We start from the raw sequence: 24,969 nt of genomic DNA on the forward strand, positions 1-24,969 counted from the left end.
GGTATGGGAACTAATCCAACTTACTGAGAAGTCATAGAACCCCAGAGAAATAAAAGCAGGGAAAGTAGATGGCAAGTAATGGACGGAAATTGGAGGAAGTCATCAATGTGATCTCAGATCCATGGTATTTAACTAGTTAGTATGCTCGAGTTATACATGCAAGTCTCCTCATTTAAGTGTAAGTTTCATGAGGAAAGGAATAGTTTCATTTTCACCTTTATATCCATAGCACTTCCTACAATCCCTGGTTCATGGTAAAAATTTATAAAAGCTCAGTGACTGACAAACAGAAGAACAAAATCTGCTGGGGAAGAACCACTTTATAAAACAATCATTGTTATAAACAGCAAAGTAGTGGAAATATATTTTAAAAAGGTGGAGAATATTTTTAGATAGTTATCTAATACTACATACTATATAGTGATTAAAAAGACAAAGAATATAAATATTAAAAATCACATCATTTAAAAAAATAAAGAGAATTGCAAGATATATCTTCCACACCTCTAGAGAGGTGAGGAACACATAAGAAATCACGGTATAAAAGAAATTATATAGGGCAAAATTGACAATTTTTATTTGAAAACTTTGATAATAAAAAATAAGTACTATTAGAAGAAGAAAATATAGATATGTATTTCATTAAATATTTCGAAGTCTGATACTAGAAATCTATAAGACACATTCCATCTCTAACAAGTACTCAAAATAAATAAGTAGTTTTCAAAAGAACAAATTACAAACTATCAATAACCATCTAAACAAGTGTTCAAAACTACTAATAAGAGAAATGAAAATAGCATTTTACTGTGCATACACAGATCTATATATATATATATATATATATATATATATGTACAGACAGATCTATGTATGTACCTATATGGATACACACATACATGTATACACACAAATATGTATCAAAAGATGTTATTAGCAAAGATGAGGGGAAATAAATACTGTAGGGGTTATGGAAACATAGCCATTCTTATTTACTTAGATCTGTGAATTTGTGTGCTAACCATGGAAATGTTTTGAAATTGTGCAAGTTACAAAATTCTTCATATTCTTGAATCTAGTTTCCACTATTGAATTCACAATGAAAATGAAGTTAATATAGCTTCAATAAGAAGTTTCTCAGGACATAGGCTAATATTTAATCTATATACAGAGCATTCCCAGACTTTTCTATCTTCTTAAGAGCTGCAGGACCTTTATTTCATCAACAAGCATTTCATTCAAGAGTCCAGAACCACATCTATGACATGATAACAAATCAGAGTAGGACTTTGGGAGTCCATATATTCAAATATATATTCTCTCTCTCTCTCTCTCTCTCTCTCTCTCTCTCTCTCTCTCTCTCTCTCTCTCTCTCTCTCTCTCTCTATATATATATATATATATATATATATATATATATGTATATATTCAAAAGGCATTCTCCTTAGATTTAAGTGAGGCTGAGAGGCAGAGCTATACAGAGTCATCAGCCTCGCTCTCTCCTCCAGTCACTGAAGTCCAGTGGCAAGACAAAAACAAGAAAATTCTTCAAAGTCAAGCTGCAGCATACTCAATCAAGATAATAAATTTTATGAAATGAATTTCTTCCTCCTTAAAGAAATGAACTTTGCCAGAGATTCTAGAAAATAATAGTAGCTTACAAACATTATAACAAATTTTAATGACTAAACCTATTTTAGATAGAGTAATATATTCACATCTGGGTGCCTCAATTTAAAGAGGACCATAAGAAGCAGAAGGGAATTCAGATGAGGGGAAATAGAATTGTGAAAGGCCTTAAAACCCTCATGGCAAATGAGTTCTGCTTGAATTAAGAATGTTTGAGCTGAAAAAGGAAAAAGAATGAGGCATCTGCATGATTAAGTCTGTATGTATATGTGTGTGTGCTTGCATTAGGCAGACTTTACAAAGATGATAATAATATGATACATGATATTATAGGATAATGCTTATGATTGATTAGAAATGCACAGGATAAAGTCTAGTCATGTATTCATTTTAATGAATTCTTAGGACCAGTCCTCATAGGAAAGAGGGGATCAAATAGATAGAAACTTCTAGAGGGACTGATAATATCCATGTGGGCATACTAGAAAACATACACTGGTATAATGTGAGAATCAGACAAAGTGAAACATTTGTTAAACGTTGTAATAGTGGATATAAGTATTGTCTGGTTTTTGCTATTTGGACACAAAGACATGAATCTGCAGTTATTACAACAGTCATACATACATACTGAGCTTTATTTTTCTTAATATAGTTAAAGATTCCCAGTGCAAAAGTTCACTCAGCTACTGATCCTTGACTCTATGAAGCAAAATCATTAGCATCTGAAAACAGTTTTGTAACAGAATGTTTTCAGTTTATTGACAACGGAACTAAGTGAAGGAACAGAAAATAACAAGAAGATGTCTACATGGTGTATATTATCATGGGATTAAATTGATTAATAGTGGGGAAGTGACAGAGATTATTCAAGCTCCCAAAATTAACTGTGAGCCCTTTGAAGGGAATTTCCCCCCTATATTTCACCACAGTGCCTTGCACATAGTATTAAATCTAAATCAACAAACATCTATCAAGCACTGTGAAAGGTACTCTGCTAGGCACTGGGAATGAGTAAGCATTAAATAAACATCTGTTTAATTGAACTGAAATGTGTTAATTAAACCAAACCAAAAATTGTAAAACTAGATGGAAAACTAGACTTTAGCCAGTGGCATAAGGAGAAAGGAGACAACAGAAAGGTTGCCATGATTAAATCCTACCAATGACAAAAAATGAAATTTCAAAGCAACAAAAGCTTTGGAATGATTACTGGACACTTCAACGTAAAGCAAGATTGCTTTCATGAAAAAAGGACACAAATAGCCATGGGAGGGTGCCTGACAAATAAGAATAATCATGTAGAAATATGAAAAAAGCAAAAAGATGGGAACAAGTAGAAGAATACTTTGTGTATACACACCATAGATACATAGAATAAAGGAACATGAGAGAGAAAATAGTCTCAAAGCAAAATTTTCAAGGACATAGGGGGAAGAAATTGAAGTCAAATATTTTGAAAAACCTCAAGGTCGTAGGAGAAATTGAGAAAGTATATTAGGTTAAGGTTAGGATTGGATAGCTAGTTTAATAACTTAGCTCATACTCCCTAATGATCAAAACCAATGGAACATATGGGCAAGAAAAAATTAAAGTTAACAATTATAACCATGAACATGAAATAAATGACTCATAACACAACAATAAGCTGCCTAAAGGGCATAACTAAGACAGAGACACATACATGAAAGTGCACATAGTCAGTAATAATAGTATGCACTATGCTTCACCTGACTAAAATGACTAGATAGAATCCTGATATGGCAAAAGCTAAATTAAAATTATAAAGTGTTATAAGAGATAAACAGAGGAATCATCCAATCAAATATATCAAGCTTGGCAATGAAAAAAATCAGTATTTAAGTTTTATATACTTTATGACACAGCAACTAAAATTTTAATGCAAAAATTAACTGAATCATGAAAGGATTTGGACAGAAAAACAATAATGGTTGTCAATTTTAGCACCTCACTAAAAAGTGTGATAAATTCTAGCTGTTTGTGAGACAAAAAAACCTCCCTAGTATGGTAAAAAAAAAAAAAAAAAAAAAAAGAAAAGAAAAGGCAATCTGGCTGCAAACTTTCACATTACTGCCCTTTAGATACTCTGTTCTAATCAAATGCTTTACTGATCAAGTCACCTCCCATCCATGAACTTCATTTCCTCTTCACTTCTGCACTTCAGAATTCTTAAGTTTTGCAAGGTTCAATCCACTACCACCTTCTGTTTGAAGTCTCCTTATTCCCCAATTGGTAACTCTCCTTGAATTACTTTGTACATGTTTGTTTGTTATGTTTTGTATAGACTGCCAATAGAATATAATCTCCTTCATGGCAGGAGTAGGGAGGTTTTTGTCTTTGAATTTCTAATACCAGGCACAGTGTTTTGCACACTAGAAAGAATTTAGGGACTTTAATATAAAAGGGGAGATATGGAAGATTTATGGAAATAGCTAAAAGAAAATAGTAAAGAATTCACTTTTTACTAAAATATATGGAACATATAAAAACAGTCAAGCATGCCCTTGAGGCTAATCAATTATATGTAATTAAGGAATAGTAGGAATTTTTAAAAATTACTTTTAAAATTCAGAGGAAAGGCAGCCCAGGAAGTGCAGAGTACATGCAGTGCAGCCCAACTTGGCAGAGACAGGACCTGAACAGAAAAACTGCCCTGATATTCTAGAACCAGAGGACAAAATGAATATTGAAAGAATCTACCGAGCACCTCCTGAAGAGATTTAAAAAGAGAAACTCTTAGAAATATTGTAGCCAAATTCTAGAGTTCCCAGGTCAAGGAGAAAATATTGCAAGCAGCTAGACAGAAACAATTTGAGTATTGGGGAAATACAATCAGGATAACACAGGATCTGGCAGCAAAACACTAAGGGATTGAAGGACTTGGTGATGTTCCAGAGTCAAAGGAACTAGGATTAAAACCAAGAATCATCTACCCAGAAAAACTGAGTATAATACTTCAGGGGAAAAAATGGTCATTCAATGATATAGAGGACTTTCAAGCATTCTTTATGAAAAGACCAGACCTGAAAAGAAAATCTCAAAAGTTAAGTATGAAAAGGTAAACAGGAAAGAGAAATCATAAAAAACTTTCTAAAGTTGAACTATTTACATTCTTACATGGAAAGATAATATTTGTAACTCTTGAGACTTTTCTCAGTATTTGGGTAGTTGGAGGGATTATACACACACATATATGTGCATGTATGTATACATATATACATATAAATTATATAGACAGAGAGCACAGGGTGAGTTGCATAAGAAGACATGATATCTACAAAATAAAATTTAAAGGGTGAGAGAGGAATATATTGGGAGGAGAAAGGGAGAAATGGAATGGGGCAAATTATCACTCATAAAAGAGGCAAAAATAAGCTTATTCAATGGAGGAGAAAAGGGAGGAAGTGAGAGGGAAAAAGTGAAACTTACTCTCATCATTTTTGGCTTAAGGAGGGAATAACATGCTCATTCAGTTTGGTATGAAAATCTGTCTTACACTACAGGAAAGTAGGGAAGAAGGAAAAAATGAGGTGAGGGGGATGACAGAAGGGAGGTCAAATCGGAGAAGGGAGTAATTAGAAGTAAACACTTATGGGGAGGGTCAAGGTCAAAAGACAGAATAGAATAAATGGAGGCAGGATAGGATGGAGGGAAATATAGTTAGTCTTACACAACATGATTATTATGGAAGTCTTTTGCAAAACTGCACATATATAGCCTATATTGAATTGCTTGCCTTCTCAGTGGGGATGAGTGGGGAGGGAGGAAGGGAGAGAAGTTGGAATTCAAAGTATTAGAAAAAAAGGTTGAGAAATGTTTTTGCATACAACTAGGAAATAAGAAATACAGGTAATGGAGTATAGAAATCTATCTTTCCCTACAAGAAAAGAGAGTAGATGGAGATAAGGGAAGGGAGGGTTGTGATAGAAGGGAGGGCATATTGAGGGAAGGGGTAATCAGAATGCAGGGTGTTATGAGGTGGGGGAGGGGAAAGGTGGGGAAAAAATTTGGAACTCAAAATTTTGTGGAAATGAATGTTGAAAACTAAAAATAAGTAAACATTAAAAAAATAAAGTTCAGAGGAAATATGATAAAAATGCAACTTTAGATGGTAACTGAAAATGAATTGTTAAATAATACCAAATTACAGAAAAAAATAAAGAAATTATAGACATATCAAAATCATTTGGACAAAGCAAAATAACTCTTCAGAGGTAAATTCAAAAATCATGTATAGATTTATTATAATATTAATCAAAACACCAATGGGATGCTTTAGATAATAATAGTGATTACAATAATAATTATTATTAGTAATAATAATAATAGCTAACATTTATATGGTATTTACCATGTGCCAGGTGCTATGCTATGTACTTTACTGTTATCTCATTTGATCCTCACAACAACTCTCTAATACAGATGCTATTATTATCCGTAAGGAAACTGAGGCAAACAGATGTGAAATGACTTTACCAGAATCACTCATCTAGTAAGGGTCTGAACTCGTCTTCCTGACAATAAGGCTGGTGCTTTAACTTTACATTTAGCTACCAGATACTTGTTTTGTTGTTCTTGTTGAGGTGTTTCAGTCATATCCCACACTTTTTGACCCCATTTAAAGTTCACTTGGTAAAGATACTAGATACAAAAGGTGCCATTTCCTTGTACAGCTCATTTTACAGATGAGGAAACTGAGGAAAAGAGGGGTAATTGACTTGCCAAAAGTCACACAGCTAGTAAGTGTTGGAGGCTAGATTTGAACTCATGAAAAGAAGTCTTCCTGACTACAGACCTAGCACTCTGTGCACTATGCCATCTAGCTGTTATGATTGCTAGAAGCAGAATATAATGTAGTAAACTGGCGCCATGTAACAATCATGATGAAGAATCAAGTTCTTAGTAGACAAATATTTTATAAAACCGAGATCACAAATACTTGGAAAAGAATTCTACATGAAAGAAAAACTACAAGAATAATCAGATATTTGAGCAATTCATCATGAAATAGGAGTTGGTATGTGTATATACATATATAGTGCATATGTACATGTGTACATATATGTATATCAACATATACCACTAAATAAATGACAATAAATTCCCAATATTTCAAAATTTGAATACAAAAGCACCACATTATTAGAGGATAATGAACTATTATAAACAACTGTAGAAAGAGAAAATAACTTCATAACTTACATTACAGAAAAATAAAATGTTTTGCACAAAAAAATCAAAGTATTCAGAAAACAAAGGAAAGAAACAGATTAGAGAAATCATTTAAATAGATAATTCTGAGAAAATTTTGGGATCCAAACAAGGAATTTACCAATATTTCTGTGAATAAGAATAATTTTTTAATTGACAGTCATTTGCCTATAAAGGAAATTCTCAAAGGAAGATGCACGTAATCAGTTTCCACATTAAAAAAAAATATTCTATATTCTCCACTAGTTAGCCTAGTACCAAATATGCAATAGAGGTTTAGGAGCAATGAGTGCCTAACACTAAGAGGTGATTAATAAATGTTTCTTTATTTATCCTTGATGTAGTAATAACAACTGATCCAGCAGTTGTTAGTCTTCCAAGTAGGCATTTGCCAAAGCAGGACGCTAGCCTCTTAGTAAAAATTTTTTAAAAAATGGAATTGGGAAAGTGTACATGATCAATTGCCACATTAAGGAAAAGTATTTACATTCTCTAATAATCAAAGTGATAACATTAAGATACTACTTTACACCTGTAGAATTGGCAGGTTTTAAAGGATGCTGAGATTCAATGCTCATATTGCTGTGAGAAAAAAGGGATGCTAATATATTATAAGTAGAGCATGAATTGAATCAATCACATGTGTGTTTATATACACACACATATGACTTTGCAACATATATTATATAACATTATATATAAACACATATATAAACTTTGCAACATATATAACATGTATTCTATCACATTATATATAACAATATATGTGCTATATAACAATTACACACACACTTTGCAAACCATAAAGAACCATATGAAAATTAGCTGTTATTATTAGCTAGCTACTATGCATCAGGAGAAGGGCTAAAAGTCTAGGTCTCCTTGACTCATTATTTACATCCCAGTGTACTAGCTAGTACTACAAGACAGCTTATTATAATCAACTAAAAACAAGCTAATAGTCCAATTCTTGGGGAATTGTTGAATAAAACATGCTATAGCAATGTAAAGTAATAATATCATAAGAAATGATAAATACAAAGAATTCTGACAGATATGATGATTAATAGAAAATAATACAGGAGAAAAGGACAGCATAATGATAATAATATGTAAATTAAAACAATAATAGCAGCGAAAGCTAGACAAACTTCTGAAAGTGTGAAGGAAACAAATAGAACAATTTAGTTGCTACCTTATTGTTTTATTATGCCATTATTTGCAAATAATCAAATTTCAACTTTCTTTAATCATTTTCTTGCTTTTCTCATCTGTTTTTTCATTTTATTTTAAAAATCAACTACCCTCTCTCATCAATGATAATTAAAACTTGAAAAAATAAAAGGACAAAAAAAAATAAAGGGAAAACCAGAATCATTCTGCTCCTATAGGTTGATTTTGTAGTCGTGACAATTCATTTTGTTGGCTAGACAAAGACAAGGAATTGTCACAAATTTAAAATATTAATATTTTTAGTTATTAATAAGGTCATACTGTTACCCCAAATTTGTATACAATACGTAGATTAAGAGGTTTTGATTAATTTTCTTATAACCAAAGACATAATGTGTGGTGGTACAGAAACAAGTGTGAGATGAAACATAGAACACTGATAACTCTGTATCACCTCACCCCTTGACTTTCCCTACCCTACCCCAAAATGGAATTGACATTTCAGGAATTTTATGAAACTTATATTTTTTGGAGGGGGCAATGAAGGATTATTTAGGATGAAAAGGCATTAAAATTCTGTGTTCTGCTTTGCCAGAGGAGATACTGACATCGATTGAAATCATTGATAACTTAAAATAACAAAGGAAGAATTCAATCTAAGATGGGTGTCTGTCACGTCAAATTTAAGAGATCATCTTTTTCATGGTGGTTTTATTTGTGAGTACCTTGAAAAAATTGTATTTTTGTACACAGTTTGAATATTCTGTATATATGTATGTATGATGTACATATGCAGTAATAGCTAATATTTTCTGCCATCAATAGAGAATGAGATGTTTGACATTTGTGAATTATTTAAAGCGCTGATATTTTTGGCTAAAAGTTTGGTTCATTCATGCATTCATTCAACAATCACTTATTAAATATTTATTCAATTCTAGCACACAAAGTAAGGTAGCAATCTGACCATGTATTCTCAGGCATATTTCATCATCATCCCCATAAAACGAACACACACACACACACACACACACACACACACACAAAACAAAAAAAACAAAAAACAAAACCTAGTAGCTCACATAGGCATTCTCCCATGAGGTATGAAACCATTACCTAGGCTAATCTCTATCATGGTTAAACTTTATCCATACACTTTCCCTCCATAAATACTTCTACATTTATACTAGAATTCTACATACAACATTGTGTTAACATTGTGTTGTAGGCATGTAGGGTGAATGGAAGAGTTCTGAAGGCAGAATAAATGTAGTCAAGTAAATGTAAGGCAGTCCTTTGAGGTCTGTGGGTAGATCTGCAGTCATGATCCATTTGCTAAAACTTTTCCATTTGCAAGCGTCAAAAGAAATTCTATATGTCATGATGAGTAATTCCTCTTTCAATTTAGATACCTCAGAATTAAATTGGTGGAAAATGGTTGCTTTCTATAGAATAATTAAAAAAAGGTCTGTGTTGTTTCCTTTTCTCTTGCTTGATATAAACAAAGCAAAAAAAATCTCTCTTTCTCTCTCTCTCTCTCTCTCTCTCTCTCTCTCTCTCTCTCTCTCTCTCTCTCTCTCTCTCTCTCTCTCTCTTTTATCTGTTACTTAATAGATAACTTTTAGGTAGCTATGTAAGAGAAGTTAAACAATTTCCCTGTGGTCATACAGGTAGCAAGAATCAGATCTAATGTGTGAGTTCAATTCTTCGTGAAGCCAGCTCCAGCATTGGTTTGCCCCAATAATGCTTTATCTCACTTCATTTAAAAACTTCTTGAGCCTACCCTATAGACCAAGCTTCCCAGATAAAGTGGATTAGGCAATTGTCACCAGCTATAATTTCCCTGATAAAAAACTTGCTTACCCTGTGTTTTTAAGATAGATAATATAGTCTTGTGTGTGCCCAAATTATTCCTTCCTAAAACACTGTCTTTCAGGAAAATGATAATTTCTTAATAGCCTGAAAGAGTCATTATATCTTCCTAATATATTAGCTATCAGTTATAAGAAGACTCATCATTAGATATAAAAACAATAACACATTAGATTTTACATTGTCATGTTTCCTTTAAAGAGCTCAAAGCAATTTTTCATAAGCTGTCCATTTGTCCAGATTTTTATAATAACTTCTGGGAAGATAGCAGGGACAAATATTCTTATTTTCTTAATAGAGAATATATGGAGGCACAAATGAACAGTCTTGCTTAACATTATGCTATTAAACAGCCCATGATAAGGGATTAGAAGAACACAAGTTTTGGGAGCCCAACCTAGCGCTCCATGGGCCAGTCCATAGGGACAATAGTTGAAGACCTGCATTGTGTGCACTATATAGTGTGTCCCAAAAGTCATAGTGTAGTTTGAAACCTTCAAGGCGTCAATAACAGACTTTTAGGGACATGCTTTTTAGCTGTGGTTGTTGTTTTTGTCCTGAATTAACAAATTTTTCTGAAGAAAAAAACACAAAGATTTCAGAAGTAAATTTCTGAGTACTGAAGACTTAAAATAGATATTATACTTGAATCCGAAACTACCAATAAAAACAGTAACAAATTAACAAAAATGTATTTCAATAATATGAAGTAAATCAAAACTAAGCAAAATATTGTTATCAGAATATCCTTTTTCAGTATCTGTGCCATGAATGCATGGTATATGACCTTTGTGTGAACTCTTCTACTCTAGAGAACTTTCCAGGATTTGGTGTTGATCTCTCCTTTATTTGAAATTCTAAAGTAACATAGTCTGTGGCATAAATTACTTTTTCAAAATTTTAGTAATCTGTCATTTCATCTATATTGGTATTATCTCCACCTATTTAAATTTCAAACCCTATATGATTTATTAGATATTCTTTGAGAGTTTCTATGGCCAAAAAATTAATCATCCTATGATTAACAGAGAAATGAGCCTGAGAACTTAACTAGGCTGCCTGGAGCAACAGACACACAATCAATCAATCAATGAATCAAACAACAATTTATTAAGAACTTACTACATGCCAGTCATTGTGGGATATAGGATGTACCAGTCCATCCCAGAGTCTTTTGACCTTGTTTGGACTTGAAGAACTTTGCAACCCAGAGGCATCACCTTCAAGAACTCAGTCATCTACATGCCATGATGAGCTCTCAGAGAGATTATACAATTTAGCTTTTAATTATAGTTGCCCAATACTGTCCTTCATTTTTTTCTTTCATGAAAGTCTCAGCTCCCCAATTAGACTGTAATGTTCTCTAGTGAAATGACTGTATCTTTGACTGTTCTTATATTGACAATATGGGGCTTCCAATGAGCATCTTCTCCCCTCTTCCTGCAATGTTCATCAAACTAGCATTTCCAAAGGAACAAGTAAGTATCCAAGAAATTAAAAATGTATACATATTTTTTTAAAAAATATGTTATTACTTGGCATGTAGACTGACACTCTTGTAGATACTTGTTGGATTAACCTGGTTATTCAGAGCTTATATTCTTTCCTCCTCAAATCTTGATGAAAAGCCTGAAAGTCCATGTTCTACATATATCTTATCCAACTGTTCTTCCCAACAATGAAAGACAATTATAGTTAAATTTTATCAAAGGAGTTTATGCTTGATGCATTAGGTTTTAGAGGGAATAAGTAAAAAACTCTGTGGTGGCTTTCATCTTTTCTGAATGTTGCTTAGCAACGGAGGGCCATCTGTTTTCTCTTCCTTTGTTGTGTAGGAACAGACGTGCTTATTGCTGAATCAGCCTTCTATTGAGGAAACAGATACATGGAGAAAGACTAAGAAATATTTTAATTTTTATAAAATCTGATTATACATGTAGAAACATTATTTTGATGAACATCACAGGAAAAAAATGTTCTTATTATGGAAAGAAAAAAACCCTTTTATAAATTTTGGGACAAATATTATTATTGTGGTTTATGATGATAATTCAGAATCTGGTTCCAGAAATTTCTGATGAGTTATCCCTATGGAATGTGGACTTACTTATCAATATGAATCATGCAAGGAGTGAGTATTAGTATTTATCACACACAATTATTATAAAATATAGTTATAAACTATTGGCTTTATTATTAAAATAATTTTTCTCCTCTTGTTTGTTCAAATAGATATACTCAAAGTGCAAATCTCTATTATTGTTCATTTTTAATGTTATGCACACTACTGCACAAATGCATAAAATAACTGCTTTTTCTAATGGAATAAAATATCAGGATATAGATTCATCTTCTGTAGGCTCACTGAAGCAACTCTAGGAAAACCCCAGTGCCAGGCAGCACAACACAGTCTATAAATTTCAGCCAATTCCCACATCGTTTCTGTCTATTAAGAATACTCTTTTTAAATTTGTGTGGATCAAAAATTGTGGGTGATATTTCTCTCCATAGCAATGATCTTGTTATATCCAGTATGTATTGATTTTTAAAGGATATTTTGAGGTTTATATTTGTTATATGTTAGTTTATGAAATATTGTGATCTTCAAGTATATCACTATGGGATGTGCACGCGGTTGCACTACAGGGCAGAGCTGACTTGCTTCCCACCCGCTGCCTTTGACCATCCCTTTTACCTTTCCTTTGTCCTCAGGTGGACCTAGTACGGCGAGGCAGATTTTTGTGAAGATTTTGACAGGAAAGACCATCACCCTTGAGACTGAACCGTCGGATACTATTGAAAATGTCAAAGCCAAGATACAAGATAAGAAAGGTACTCCCCCTGATCAACAAAGATTGATTTTTGTTGGCAAGCAGCTGGAAGATGGACGTACTTTGTCAGACTACAACATTCAGAAGGAATCTACCCTTCATCTTGTTCTGAGGGTTCGTGACAGTGCCAAGAAGAGAAAGAAGGAGTCTAATACCACTCCCAAAAAGAACAAGCATAAGAGAAGGAAGGTTAAACTTGCTGTTCTGAAGTACTTTAAGGCTGATGAGAATGGCAAAATTAGCCGTCTTCGACAAGAATGCCTTTCTGATAATGTGCTGCTGGAGTCTTCATGGCTAGCCATCTTGACAGACGTTATTGTGGCAAGTGTTGTCTAACCTACTCCTTCAACAAGCCAGAAGACAAGTAAATGTATATGTGTTAATAAAAAAAAAAAAGGATATCATTCGGGTTACCAGATCATTTGTTGTTAGGTTCAAAATTTCTGCAGTTTGAAGTAGAAAGTATAGACATTTCCCTTGCCTGCATATACTGGACCAATCACTAATCCCAGGCTCCTTAAGGATAATCCATCTGTAATTTCTGGTGGTGATGACCTTCTCCTGAGTTGACATCATAAACTCGTCCAATTCCAAAAATGTCTATTTTGTAAGCTTTTTTGTTGACATATTATTGAATGAGCTGATATAGGTGTGTGATTGTGTTCTTAGATGTTGGTTATTGCATAGGCCCCATTTGGTAGTAAACCACTTTTGGTTACTTTTGACAAACCCAGTAGAGTATAACTGTTCTTTAATACTGTTTAGTAAAGTGGTATCTGTTACAAACATATTTATGTAGGTTTTTGACCTGTTTATCATATATTATACAACTATCTATTAACCTTCTCCCTTCTTTTTTGGTATGCAGTTGCATTTTAAGAATTAATTTAACGTCACGGGTCCTGTGTTTTGCTAACATTGTATTTTGGGGTGGGGGTTTAAGATGTTTTCCAAATGTGTTTTGGTTTACTTTTTAGTTAGAATATTGATATTACATGGGTATTAATTACTTCAAATGTGCTCCTCCCATGGAGATTTGATTTTAGAATACCAGTAGGACATTAATCATATTCAGTCCCATTCTTCTTTTTGATGTATTTATGCTTCATGTGTCTTGGTTAGAGGGGACAACGGAATTTATAGATCTCACTTACATCCTTTGGTTCAGGGTGGCATCCAGATTTAAGCTTGAACTCTTGAGTCTCTATCTTTTCTTGGTGCATGCTAAGAATTTTATATTCATCAAATTCAAATGACATTTTGCCATAATTGGAGACCAGTTTCATGTGAAGGAGTTATTTAATTTGATGTTCTGTGAAGCTATATAATTTGATATATATCAAGTGATTAATATATTTTACTTGAATCCTATAATTTAGAAATTATCCTTAGTTTTATTTAGGAAAGATGCCAGATAATTTAAGGCTAGGCAGAAATATAATGAGTCTAAAGTGACTCACTGAAAAATATCATATTTTAAGTTAATTTCTCTTGACATTACTGTCTTGGGGGTACATTCTGAATACAGAAGATTTCCTTCTGTGTACCCTAGCATTCTCTTTATGCTTGGGGCTTTTTAATGTTTTTGTAGTCCAAGAATCATTCATGAGTCAAACTGAGTCAAAGAATTTGATAATCAATAAAAGTAGTACAGATATTATAGCTCTTTGGGGAAGTTTTTCAAAAATCGCTAAATCAGTAATGCAATCTGACACCCATGAGACTTATTCATATACTGTTTTTATTTGTTAGCCAACATTTTGTTTTCTTGGAAAAATTTAGAAATGTTATTAGTGTCACAAGCTCTGAATGTATTTTATAAACATTCAGTTGGCCTACATTTTGGAGGGGGCGGAGCTTGCTGGTATTCTTGGTAACAGGTGATAACTTCTATTAGGAAGGCTGGGAACAGGCTTGTATATGACAGAAAGTCGGTAAAGTGTTTTGCTAGTAATCCATGAACAAGCGTGAAAATTTTGAGTCAACAATCATGGAAATTATATGTCCTTATTACTTCCTAGTTTGACAGAAGACCTAGAGTTTAAGTTTGATGGATCAGAAATTTATTATATTAATGGTGTGCAAGCTTTCTTTTTCTTGGTTTATCTAACTTGAATTTTGATTGAGCTGGAATCTTGAAATCGAAAAGATGAAGTCATTTTCCTCGTAGTTCTTATTCAGGGCTTCACTCTCCCCTCTATTTTTTTTTTTAATTTCTCAAACCTCTGCAGTGATTTTTGTTTGGTGTTTAATTTGGGTTTGTTTGTTGTTATTCTTTGTGTTGCACTAACTCTCTGTATTACTTTAATCTTTTGACTTTTGATTTCAATTGCTGATTAAGAGAATTTAGAATTGTCAGTATGGTGGTGTTTTCTGCATTTCTTCATATGTATTTCTTTTTCTTGCCTTTAATTAAAGAATATAATGTTCCAACTTTCCATTGCTTGTATCAGCTTGATGGTGATACAAACTTTCAGTCTTTTTAAAGATCTGTAACTCTCTTAAGTTGCCACCTAAATAAATGGTGGCATTTTAACACTTCTCCTTATGACTACTATATACACTGCAAAATATTTTAAGAACCATAATACCTCTGCAGAAAATGTTATTAACATAAAATATTGTAGGTACATGATTTTGTTTAATTCTCACTCTTGCAAGTGAGGCAATGCAATATGCTCTTTTTAAAAAAAAACTTTAATTCATTATTTATTTTTAACATTCTTTTCTTTTAAAGTCGAGTTCAAATTCTCTCTCTTCCTCTCAAACCTTCCCACATCCAATGAGAATGCAAGTAATATGATAATTATCATATATGAAATCATGCAAAACATATTTCCACATTAGCCATAGTTTTAATAATGCAAGAAAAATAAAGTGAGAAAATTGCTCTTCAGTTGGGACTCAGAGTTCATACATCCTCCCTCTGGAGGTAGATAGAATTTTTGTTTCCATCATGAACTCTTTGGAGTAGACTTGAATTATTATATTGATCAGAACAGCCAAATCTTTCATAATTGATCATTATTAGAACACTGCTGCTACTGTACACAGTGATCTTCCTCATACTTCACTTTGCATCAGTTCATATGATTCTTGTCCCCTGTCATCATTTCTTACAGAGCAATGGTGCTCCACCCCAATCATATGCCACAACTTGTTCAGTCATTTTATAACTGATGAACATACCCTCAGTTTACACTTATTTGACACTACAAAAAAGACTTGCTATAAATATTTTTGTACGTATAGGTATTTTTCCTTTTTCTTTGATCTCCTTAAAATACAAATCTAGTAGTGGTATCACTGAATCAAAGGTGATATAGAACTTTGGGCATAGTTCTAAATTGTTTTCCAGAATGGTCAGATTCATTAGTCCATCAACAGTTCATCATTGTTATCTATTTTTCCCTCATTCCCTCTGGTATTTGTCATTTCTCATTTATGTGAAGTTGTACCTCAGAGTTGCTTTAATATACCTTTCTCTCACCAATAGTGATTTAGAGAATTTTTTCATATTACTATGGATAGCCTTGATTAGATTCTGAAATGTCTTCATACTTCATGCCAAATATTATGGGAGAACACATTCATTTATGAGTTAATGAAGATATCAACTCTTGAATTACAGTTTCACTAAAATTGGTTATTAGTTTGATTCAAGTCATCAAGCTCAAATGGGAGCTTTTTGGAATTTCAGTCTAAGCATACTCATCTTTAAAATAATTTGATCTATTAGTATTGGTTTTTGTCATTTAGTTAGTTAGTAGTTATAATTTCTGGAGTCCAAATTAAATGGAGACTTTTTATAAGCTCAGTGTGTTCAATATCTTCTTCTTCAGGTTTTAATAGCTTCTTACATTCATTTTGCATTTGACTTAATCTAAACTTAGTATCATATTTTTTTAAAAACTGATTTTCCTATATTAGATAGAATCATATTACTGGATGACTTAAAGCTGATGGTGCTATTGACAAAAAGTGATATGAAGCCTTGGTTTGATAACCAGTCTGATATTTCCAATTTTATTATGATAGCACTGTCATATGACTTCTGTCCATTTAATGCATATTTATAGCTTGTCTCCTTTATTGTCCTGCATCATGTGGACTGAAGTATTCCTGGATGGTAGAGTATTTTATTTCTAGTGGATCTTGTGGGAAATAGAACATGGGGAAGTACTACTTGCTCCACTTTCTTCCACATCAAACCAATTATCATAATAGTTTGGACCACTCAGCTACCACTCAGCTACCCTATGCCCCCAACTATTTCTCAGACTCATAGGGGCAGTCTCCCCACACTGGCAATGGTGCTAACCCAATTATTAGGTTAGCCAAATGCAGCAGCCCAACTTGCTAGTATCTCAGGTTTCTAGCCAGGCCTTCATAGCTATAGCTACAGTCTCAAGGCATTGCATATCACCCTGCCCTCATTCCCTTGTTTTCCATTCTCTCCTCCTAACCCCAGAATATGGATGTGTTAGTTTTTGGAAGTTATTCATTAATATTATTGTTATTGTTGTCACTGTTATAGGTACTCCCTCATTTATCTAGGACTATCACAGCCATCTAATTTCCTTCAGAAATTCTGCATTATATGAACCGAGGTACAATAATAAAAATTGGTGATCAATTTTAACCAGCTGTCTTTGTTAGAAAACATGCTGTGCCAATGAAATAGGGGGACAGGGAAAGAGCAAGAAGGTGAACTCAAAGAACAGAGAGGAAGAGGTTCCAAATGGCACAAGAATCGCTTAGAGACATAAAGCTTCTATACCTTAGAAGAGTTTTCCAATCCTCTTAGTAAAATTTATGAAAAGGACAAAGAATTAAATATTTGTATCATTGATCTGCTTGTAGACATAGGTTTACAGATGGATGTGTGTTACTGGAGAATTGGTGGTAATTCCCCATTATTTTCTAAAATTTATTGAGTTGGGTTTTTTTAAGAAAAAAAGAATCCCTTTAAGACATTAAGACTATTGATATCCTCTTTCATAATATAAATTTACTTGATGAATTTACAGATCAACCACAGCAAAAATAACATTTGAGTCCAGACTTCCTTTATTTCTGTCATTGAATGAAGTGTCTTTGAGATGGCTAGGCATTATCAACAGCATCCAAAAAGCTGAGAGGAAAGTGAAATTTTTAGCAGTGAAAATGATGAATCCCTGTATCATGATTAGGGAGGGGAGGCTGGTTCAAAAGACCGTAATCTTCTCATGCTTCCTCTCTCATCTTTGTTTATAATGTCGGCTCCAAGCCACTTCTTTCGCCTTACCAGTTCTCTTTTCATCTATGATCTAAACACAGATAGACTTTCTTTTTCAGTGGCCTATGAGAAAGGTAAATGTTTTTGATCTTCCCTGACCCCATCTGTATCAGTTGGCACAGAAGGCAGGATGAAACAGTGAGACTGTTGGAGGAATGACAAGCTGACAGGAGGAAAAGAGAAATATATCAGGATGGAGTTAGAGTTTTTTGTTTGTAAAAATTCTTTGCTCATAGCCAAAGCAAAATTACACAATTGGGGAAAAATGAGGAAAACAGAGGAAAATCGGGAGAAATGAGTTTAGAAAGCTTGACTGGATTATGATCATGGAGAGTCTGGGTAGGTGACTTGGTACAGTGGGGAAGAAGCAGAAGGTAACCAGAAACAACACTGAACTATGGGGCCCTAGAATCTAATTCTAAATCCTCCATCTGATGCTTACTGTCTGGGATTTTGGCTAAATCACTTAACCTTGTAGGTCTCAGTGTCCTTATGCATAAAAGAAACAAATTGGAATAGATGAACTTTGAAGTTCCTCTCTGCTCTCTGTTTATAGTCCTTTGACTATCAGACTAAAGGGTTTCTCTCTTAGAAGAAAATTGGGAATCTTTGAATGTTTTGAGCAGGGCAGTAATATTATTAGGATTGTGCTTGACAAAACTTTATCTACCACTGGTATTTAGGATGGGTTGGCATGAATAGTCATAGAAACATGTTATAAAACTATTGTAATAATCTAGGCTACAGGTAATAAATTCTGATCTAGAGTGGTAACAAAGGGAACAGAATGAAAAAAAGTAGATAGATATATTTAAAAGCTAGAATTAAATTTAATTAAACAAACATCAATTGCTTATATGCAAGGCACTATGCTAACAACTGGTAATACAAAAATCAAAATGGCAGGCATGTGGGATGAGAGCTGCAAATGACTGCATTATGATTTTTAGTTTAAGGGAATATAAGAAGGAGAGTACAGTAACAGAAAGAGGGAAATCAGAAAGGGCAGACAGTTTGAGAGAAAATGCCAAACTCAGATTGAACAGGATACATTGCTAGTGCCAATCTTATCAGGAGATGTAAATGTGGAACGAAATAAAGAAATCTCTGAATAATGGGCATGATCCAGCTTATGTATTTGAGAATCATGTAATTGGCTCCCCTGACTCATGTATCAGAATCAAGAACACACAGTTATCTATATAGATATACTTCACAATGTGTGGTTTGCCGCTAGATAATATGCCCGATGTATCTCATTTAATGGGATTACTAATTTGACTTTTACTGTTACACTTACTTTATATTCAAGTTATGAAATTTTCTAAATATGTACATACTAATCATTTATGTCCTATTTTTAGTAGTCCAAATGCTTAATTGAAACATCTTAATTATAATTTCCAAGGTCCAGAAAAGTTGAGAATATCTATTTGTGTTATTAAATATATTGATCACACTTCATGCTACCTAAGGATGTTCAAGAACATTAATGTAATATTTTTGGATCACATAAGATTCTTGACTGGCAATTGTTTTCTAATTCGTGGTAAGGCACATAGTCTTACTGATTAAAATTTCTCAATTTCCAAAATTTGGAATATTTTCACATTTTAAGAAAAAAACTTTATGATAGTGCAGTATAAACTTTAGGGGTTTATCACATGTCGTAATTAAAAGCCTTCAGTCTGAAGCAATAGACTATGTGCCAATTCAATTACTTGATGAAATGGAATAATTGCAATTTGCATTAAAATTATTTCAAATAATTTACTCTAGAATTATTGAGAATAAATAGAAAATGATAAAGCCATTTAATTTTCTTTTAGTAGAACCTGTAACATAGGGAAAAACAAAATAAAACAAAACAACAATCCAGTCATATACTTTCAGAGTAAGAAGGTTCTTTGGTGGCATTAGTTACTGAAGAACAACTCTCCCATTTTGTTAATAAGGCATCTCAAACCCAGACAGAATGAATGACTTGCCAAATGACGCACATGCTAGTTGGAGACCAACTCAGACTGCCTGACTCTAAATCCTTTGTGTATTACCTCCTTTACAACTCGTAAAATGGGGACACATAGGAACAACTATTCTAATCTAAAATAAATCTGATGCAGATTTAATTCTAATAAAAAACTATGGGCTTCTCTAACTCATTCCACCACCACTAAATGCATAGAGCTACTAATCTATTTCTGATCTGAATGGCTGCACCCAAAAGATTGGAAGGGTTCAACAATATACCCCAGCACAATCTGTATTCCTTAAGGTTTCAAGCTTTTTGGGGTTTGCCATGAATTTCAACACAAGCATGGTACCAAATGAGTGATGGGGATCTCTATATCTGGCTATAAAAATATTAAGGCCTTTAAAAGGCAAATCAGATGACACTGTCATATGAGAAATATTATTCCCAGCATCTGATTTCTTAGATTCTATTTCCTTCCTTCTCTCTTAGTATTCTTTTAAATTTGTTATGTTCCTTAGAAAATGGAAAGTGCTCCTTAAAGCAGTTTTATAAGAAGTAGGAATAACTTCCTCCCCTAAACATGCTTTTTGGCTTGTCTTGCTGTTTGGTGACAGATTGAACGAAGCCGGTATCCTTTTTTAGTGACAACACGCAGATCATTATGAACTTAAGGGAATGACTGACTGACTGATTGCCACACATGAAGACAGGTAAAGTGGTGCTGGCTCTGTAATTATTTCCTGGTATTCGTGATATACTTTCCTGTTTGTATCTTGTTATAGATCCCTCCAGTCACATTGGTAGTTATCACAGAATCTCCCCTAAAATCTACAAGTACTTTGTGCATATTCTACAATAAGAACATACCTTTTAGCATAATAACATTAATACTTGTGTGGGGTGATGAATTTCTCTTGAAACGTGCTGGGAAATAAATCTTTATCTTTTCATAAGAATCAAGACCGCGTGGTGCAAGAGTCTAAGAATTGGGAAGGGGAGATGACATGTGTACCCTCCCACCCCAATCCTCAGGAAAAGCAAGTCATGGAGCTTGTCCACAAAGCAGCTGTGTCTACCCATTATGACGTAACACCCCCCATTCCACCCCTCTTGCCTCTGTGCAAGCCCCCAATTTCCCACTTTCTGAATTGGCATTGATTCCTTAGAAAAGTAATAATCTACACAAATATCTTTGGAAATATTCCACTGCCAGTCCACTCTAAGATAACTACCAGGGGGCAGATTCTCTCAGAACTACCATTGTCTTAGAGTCTTTGCAGGCACCCTTCAGAAGCTGAACTCTGGGCCAGTTTCTAGTAAGATCCCTGACAAGGATAGTTTGTGATTTGCAATGGAGATCTAATTGCATTGTCTTTCACCTGTTCTCAAATTTACTCTTATGCTGGAAGGTACTGATCTATCAAGGACACTACTATTCCAATCATCTGATTGTTTTCCTGGATGTCTCATTTTCCCTCAGCCCAAGTATTCATGCAGTTGCAAAGTCATACATATATATACATACATACATATACATTTACATATATATGTTTATGTATATACACACATATAAAGAAATATCTGCAGATATGAATGTCTATGTATTTATGCTCCTACATCTATGTACATAATATATGCACATCAAGGTACATATGTACTATGTACACATATATGCATATGTGTGTATATGTGTGAGTATGTATGTATACACAGAGAGAAGATAAAGAAGAAGAGGAGGAAAAAGAGGAGGAGAAAGAGGGAGAGGAGAGACAGAGACACAGAGAAAGAGAGAGATCTTCCAAAATGTTTTTGATATATACGTGTGGTTAAAATAAGTTAGAGACCTCTGGTAAAATGGCTGCAAAGCTAGATTCAGAATCACAGAGACTTCTATTCCAGGTCTACTTCCAAAAGACTGCAGGTGTGGGTCAATCCTGGGAGCATCACTTATTCTCTCAATACTTTGGCCAACTATCTGCTGTAGAATATTTTCCAGTTTGCATTGGTAGATGAAATTTCCCAACAGTGGCATCATAGACCTGAAGTTAGCTCAGGTTAAGTTTGAACTAATGAGCAATCAATCCATCTTTGTTAATGAAGTCATTTTCCATGAGGGGGAGAAAAGAAACAAAACAACAAACTACATGTGTGTTTGTGTGTGTGGGGGGGGGGGGAAGTACAGGGCTTATCAAAATAACGGTGCATAGAATCATTAAGTTGGATCTGGAAGGGACCCGAGAGGCTTTGTAATCCAACTCCCTCAATTTACACAAGGGGAAACTGAGAACCAAGGAGTTTAAATGAATTGCCCATGGTCATACAGATAAGAAATGACTTCTTGAATTTCCACTTTCTAATTGTTTTGCTTTGACCAAGCTCTGTGGCCTAATCTCAGCACTTTACTTAGTGAAAAAATTGTCAATACGATACTTTAATAAAAAAAGAGTGATAGGTACACTATCTACAGATACAAACTTCCATACAAAGGGTGAGAATGTATTACAGGGTTTCAGTAAAACAGTTCATGAATCTATATTGTTACTAGGAATTCACAATTAACACTCTGACTGATTGTGAGGTACAACAAAGAGCTCATGTGTATTCTACTTCATCAGTTCTGTTATTAAACAATTTTTCCTAAAAAATGTTTGTGGATTTGGTGACCAAGTCACCGATCCTGATTCTTCTTTTCATACTGCTTTACAGGAAGACAAGGGAATGGGTTCTTTTTTTCTCTGTCCCTTCTTTATCCTCCAAGGAAGCCACACTCTTTCAATAGATGAGAAAAACCTCTGTTAACCATTTATTTGCAATAAGTAGAAATGATTCTAGAGGTAAGAAAGATAGAAAAAGAGAGGATGGGACCTGTGGATAATGAATACTTCATTTATCATAACATGCAATGATATGCAGAAAGGACCTTAGTAGTTGTTTAGTCCAAGTATCTCATTGACAATTTAAGTGACACGATCACACAGTTAGTAAGAAGATTAGAGTGTTAATTTTCTGACTACCCGACCAGCATCTTTTTCATGATATCACTTTGCATGCCTGAATCACTATAGACAATTATTCCTATGGATACATTATCTGAATTCACCAAACCCAGCACTTAATCTTTTTTTATGTCCTAGGCCTCTCTGACAATCTGGTTAAGTCTATGCATGGACCCTTTGCAGAAGAATGTTGTTAAATGCATAACATACCACACATAGGAATTACAAAGGAAACAATTACATTGAAATACAATTATTAAAATATTAAAAAAACCAAGTTCAATGACCCCAGTTTAAGAACTGCTGGGGAGCATCTTCAACTTTGGCAAACGTACATTTGAATACAAAGGTAATTCTGCACTGTTTCCATTAATTTTTTACATAAACATTACATAGTGTCCCATTTTCAGCAGTCTATTAAAACTCTATGAAAGTCCTATTCATTCAAGATACAGTCACTGATATATGTAATTGTGTGTATGTGTGTGTGTGTGTGTGTGTGTGTGTGTGTGTGTGTGCGTGCATGAGATAAAGCTCATGGACCACAGTTAAAAATTCCTGACCTTTGTAAATTATCTAGTGTGAGTTTTTACTAGTTCTTCTGCTTAATGGATAGAAGAATAAGCATTTAACAGCTGACTTACAGATATTTTTAGTGGATACAACATATATACAAGTAAAATTAAAAGAAAAAAAGAATTGCTTAGAAAGTGACATTTTTCTTTACCCATGATGACCAAGTTGATATCTGAAAAATTACACACAGATGCACACACAGACACACACATACACTCCAAGTACAGAATAAATTAAGCAAATACAGCTTAACCATATATTAGAAAACTTTACAATTCCCTTCGTCTCCAGTGTCTCCTTATATTATATACACTTACCTGGGCAAGGCAAGATGTTACATTCTTGGTATTCCAGTGATGGTCCAAGACAAGGAAGTCCCCCATATTTGGGTTCAGGGTTATTACAAACCCGTTTACGGTTTCGAATGCCTCGGCTGCAGTCTCTACTACACTGGGACCAAGGAGTCCATGCTGACCAAGCACCATTGATGGTATGTGCAGAATACCTTCCAGATCGCAAGAAATCTCCAGAGAGCCCTTCAGTTTAAAAAAAGAATAAGTGAAAAGATCACTCTACAAATCAGTCAAACAGCAAATAAAAGCTTTAGTCTCAAGCCCCAAACCCAGTAATATTATGTATTTTTCTTTGACTGCCCTCTCCAACCCAAGCTGTCATTCTGATGCTTCAAAAAAGAGACAATTTATAATAAAAAAGATGCATGAAAACCTCCTATAATTTTAGATAATTTTCTATAACTTGCTAAATAAGGTTATAATTAAATAATTCATACATGGGGCAAAGTTTGCCTAAGCAGCCAGGCTGGGCACTAGATAGATTGTTGAATTTGGAGTTTCAGATTCAGGAAGATCTAAATTCAATTTGTCTCAGACATTTAATAGGTATGTTATTCTAAGGAAGTCATTTAACTTATCTTTGCCTCAGTTTCCTTATCTATAAAATTGAGGATAATAAAGTAACCTACCTTGTGGGGTTGTTATGAGATTCAAATGAGATTAAATGTACAAAAGTGCTTTTCAGACTTTAAAATGCTCTACAAATGTTTCTATAATTATATATGTACATATATAAAACAGAGAATTTTATATTAGCTTTAGATTTTTAATGTGATGTTATTTTTTCTTAGAAAGGAAATATAATGTGCTCTCTTCCCTTTGGAAAGGTGTTAAGAAACCCTATAGCCTGCAGACATGCTTTGACAGCTTGGGAATTTAATCGCTCTTAGACAGGATGGAATATATCACACTTCTGTTAAAGCCATCAAGCTAGAAAATAGAAATGATTCTGACTTTTGCTAAACCTGAGCCTTCACCTATTCACCTTTTGAAAGTGAATTAAATGCTAGTGAAAGGTGGAAGATTAACTGCCATGGAATCATTGTCTGTTGAG

At 33.8% G+C, this 24,969-nt stretch overlaps 1 protein-coding gene and 1 pseudogene across 3 annotated transcripts in view; one reads left to right on the forward strand and one right to left on the reverse strand.

The window, feature by feature from the left end:
• SEMA5A (semaphorin 5A) overlaps positions 1-24,969 on the reverse strand; it is a 660,701-nt gene that overhangs the window by 10,956 nt on the left and 624,776 nt on the right. For 2 of the 3 annotated variants that reach the window (XM_072605411.1, XM_072605412.1), the window contains exon 18: positions 23,880-24,098. In XM_072605411.1, coding sequence (XP_072461512.1) covers positions 23,880-24,098 — 219 coding nt within the window. Of the gene's footprint in view, positions 1-17,961; positions 18,179-23,879; positions 24,099-24,969 lie in introns of those variants that run through there. The other variant, XM_072605414.1, reaches the window with a different exon arrangement.
• LOC140498757 (ubiquitin-ribosomal protein eS31 fusion protein-like) lies at positions 69-13,134 on the forward strand (annotated as a pseudogene).

The sequence above is a fragment of the Notamacropus eugenii genome, chromosome 4, assembly GCF_028372415.1.
Source record: "Notamacropus eugenii isolate mMacEug1 chromosome 4, mMacEug1.pri_v2, whole genome shotgun sequence".
NCBI classification, from domain to species: domain Eukaryota; kingdom Metazoa; phylum Chordata; class Mammalia; order Diprotodontia; family Macropodidae; genus Notamacropus; species Notamacropus eugenii.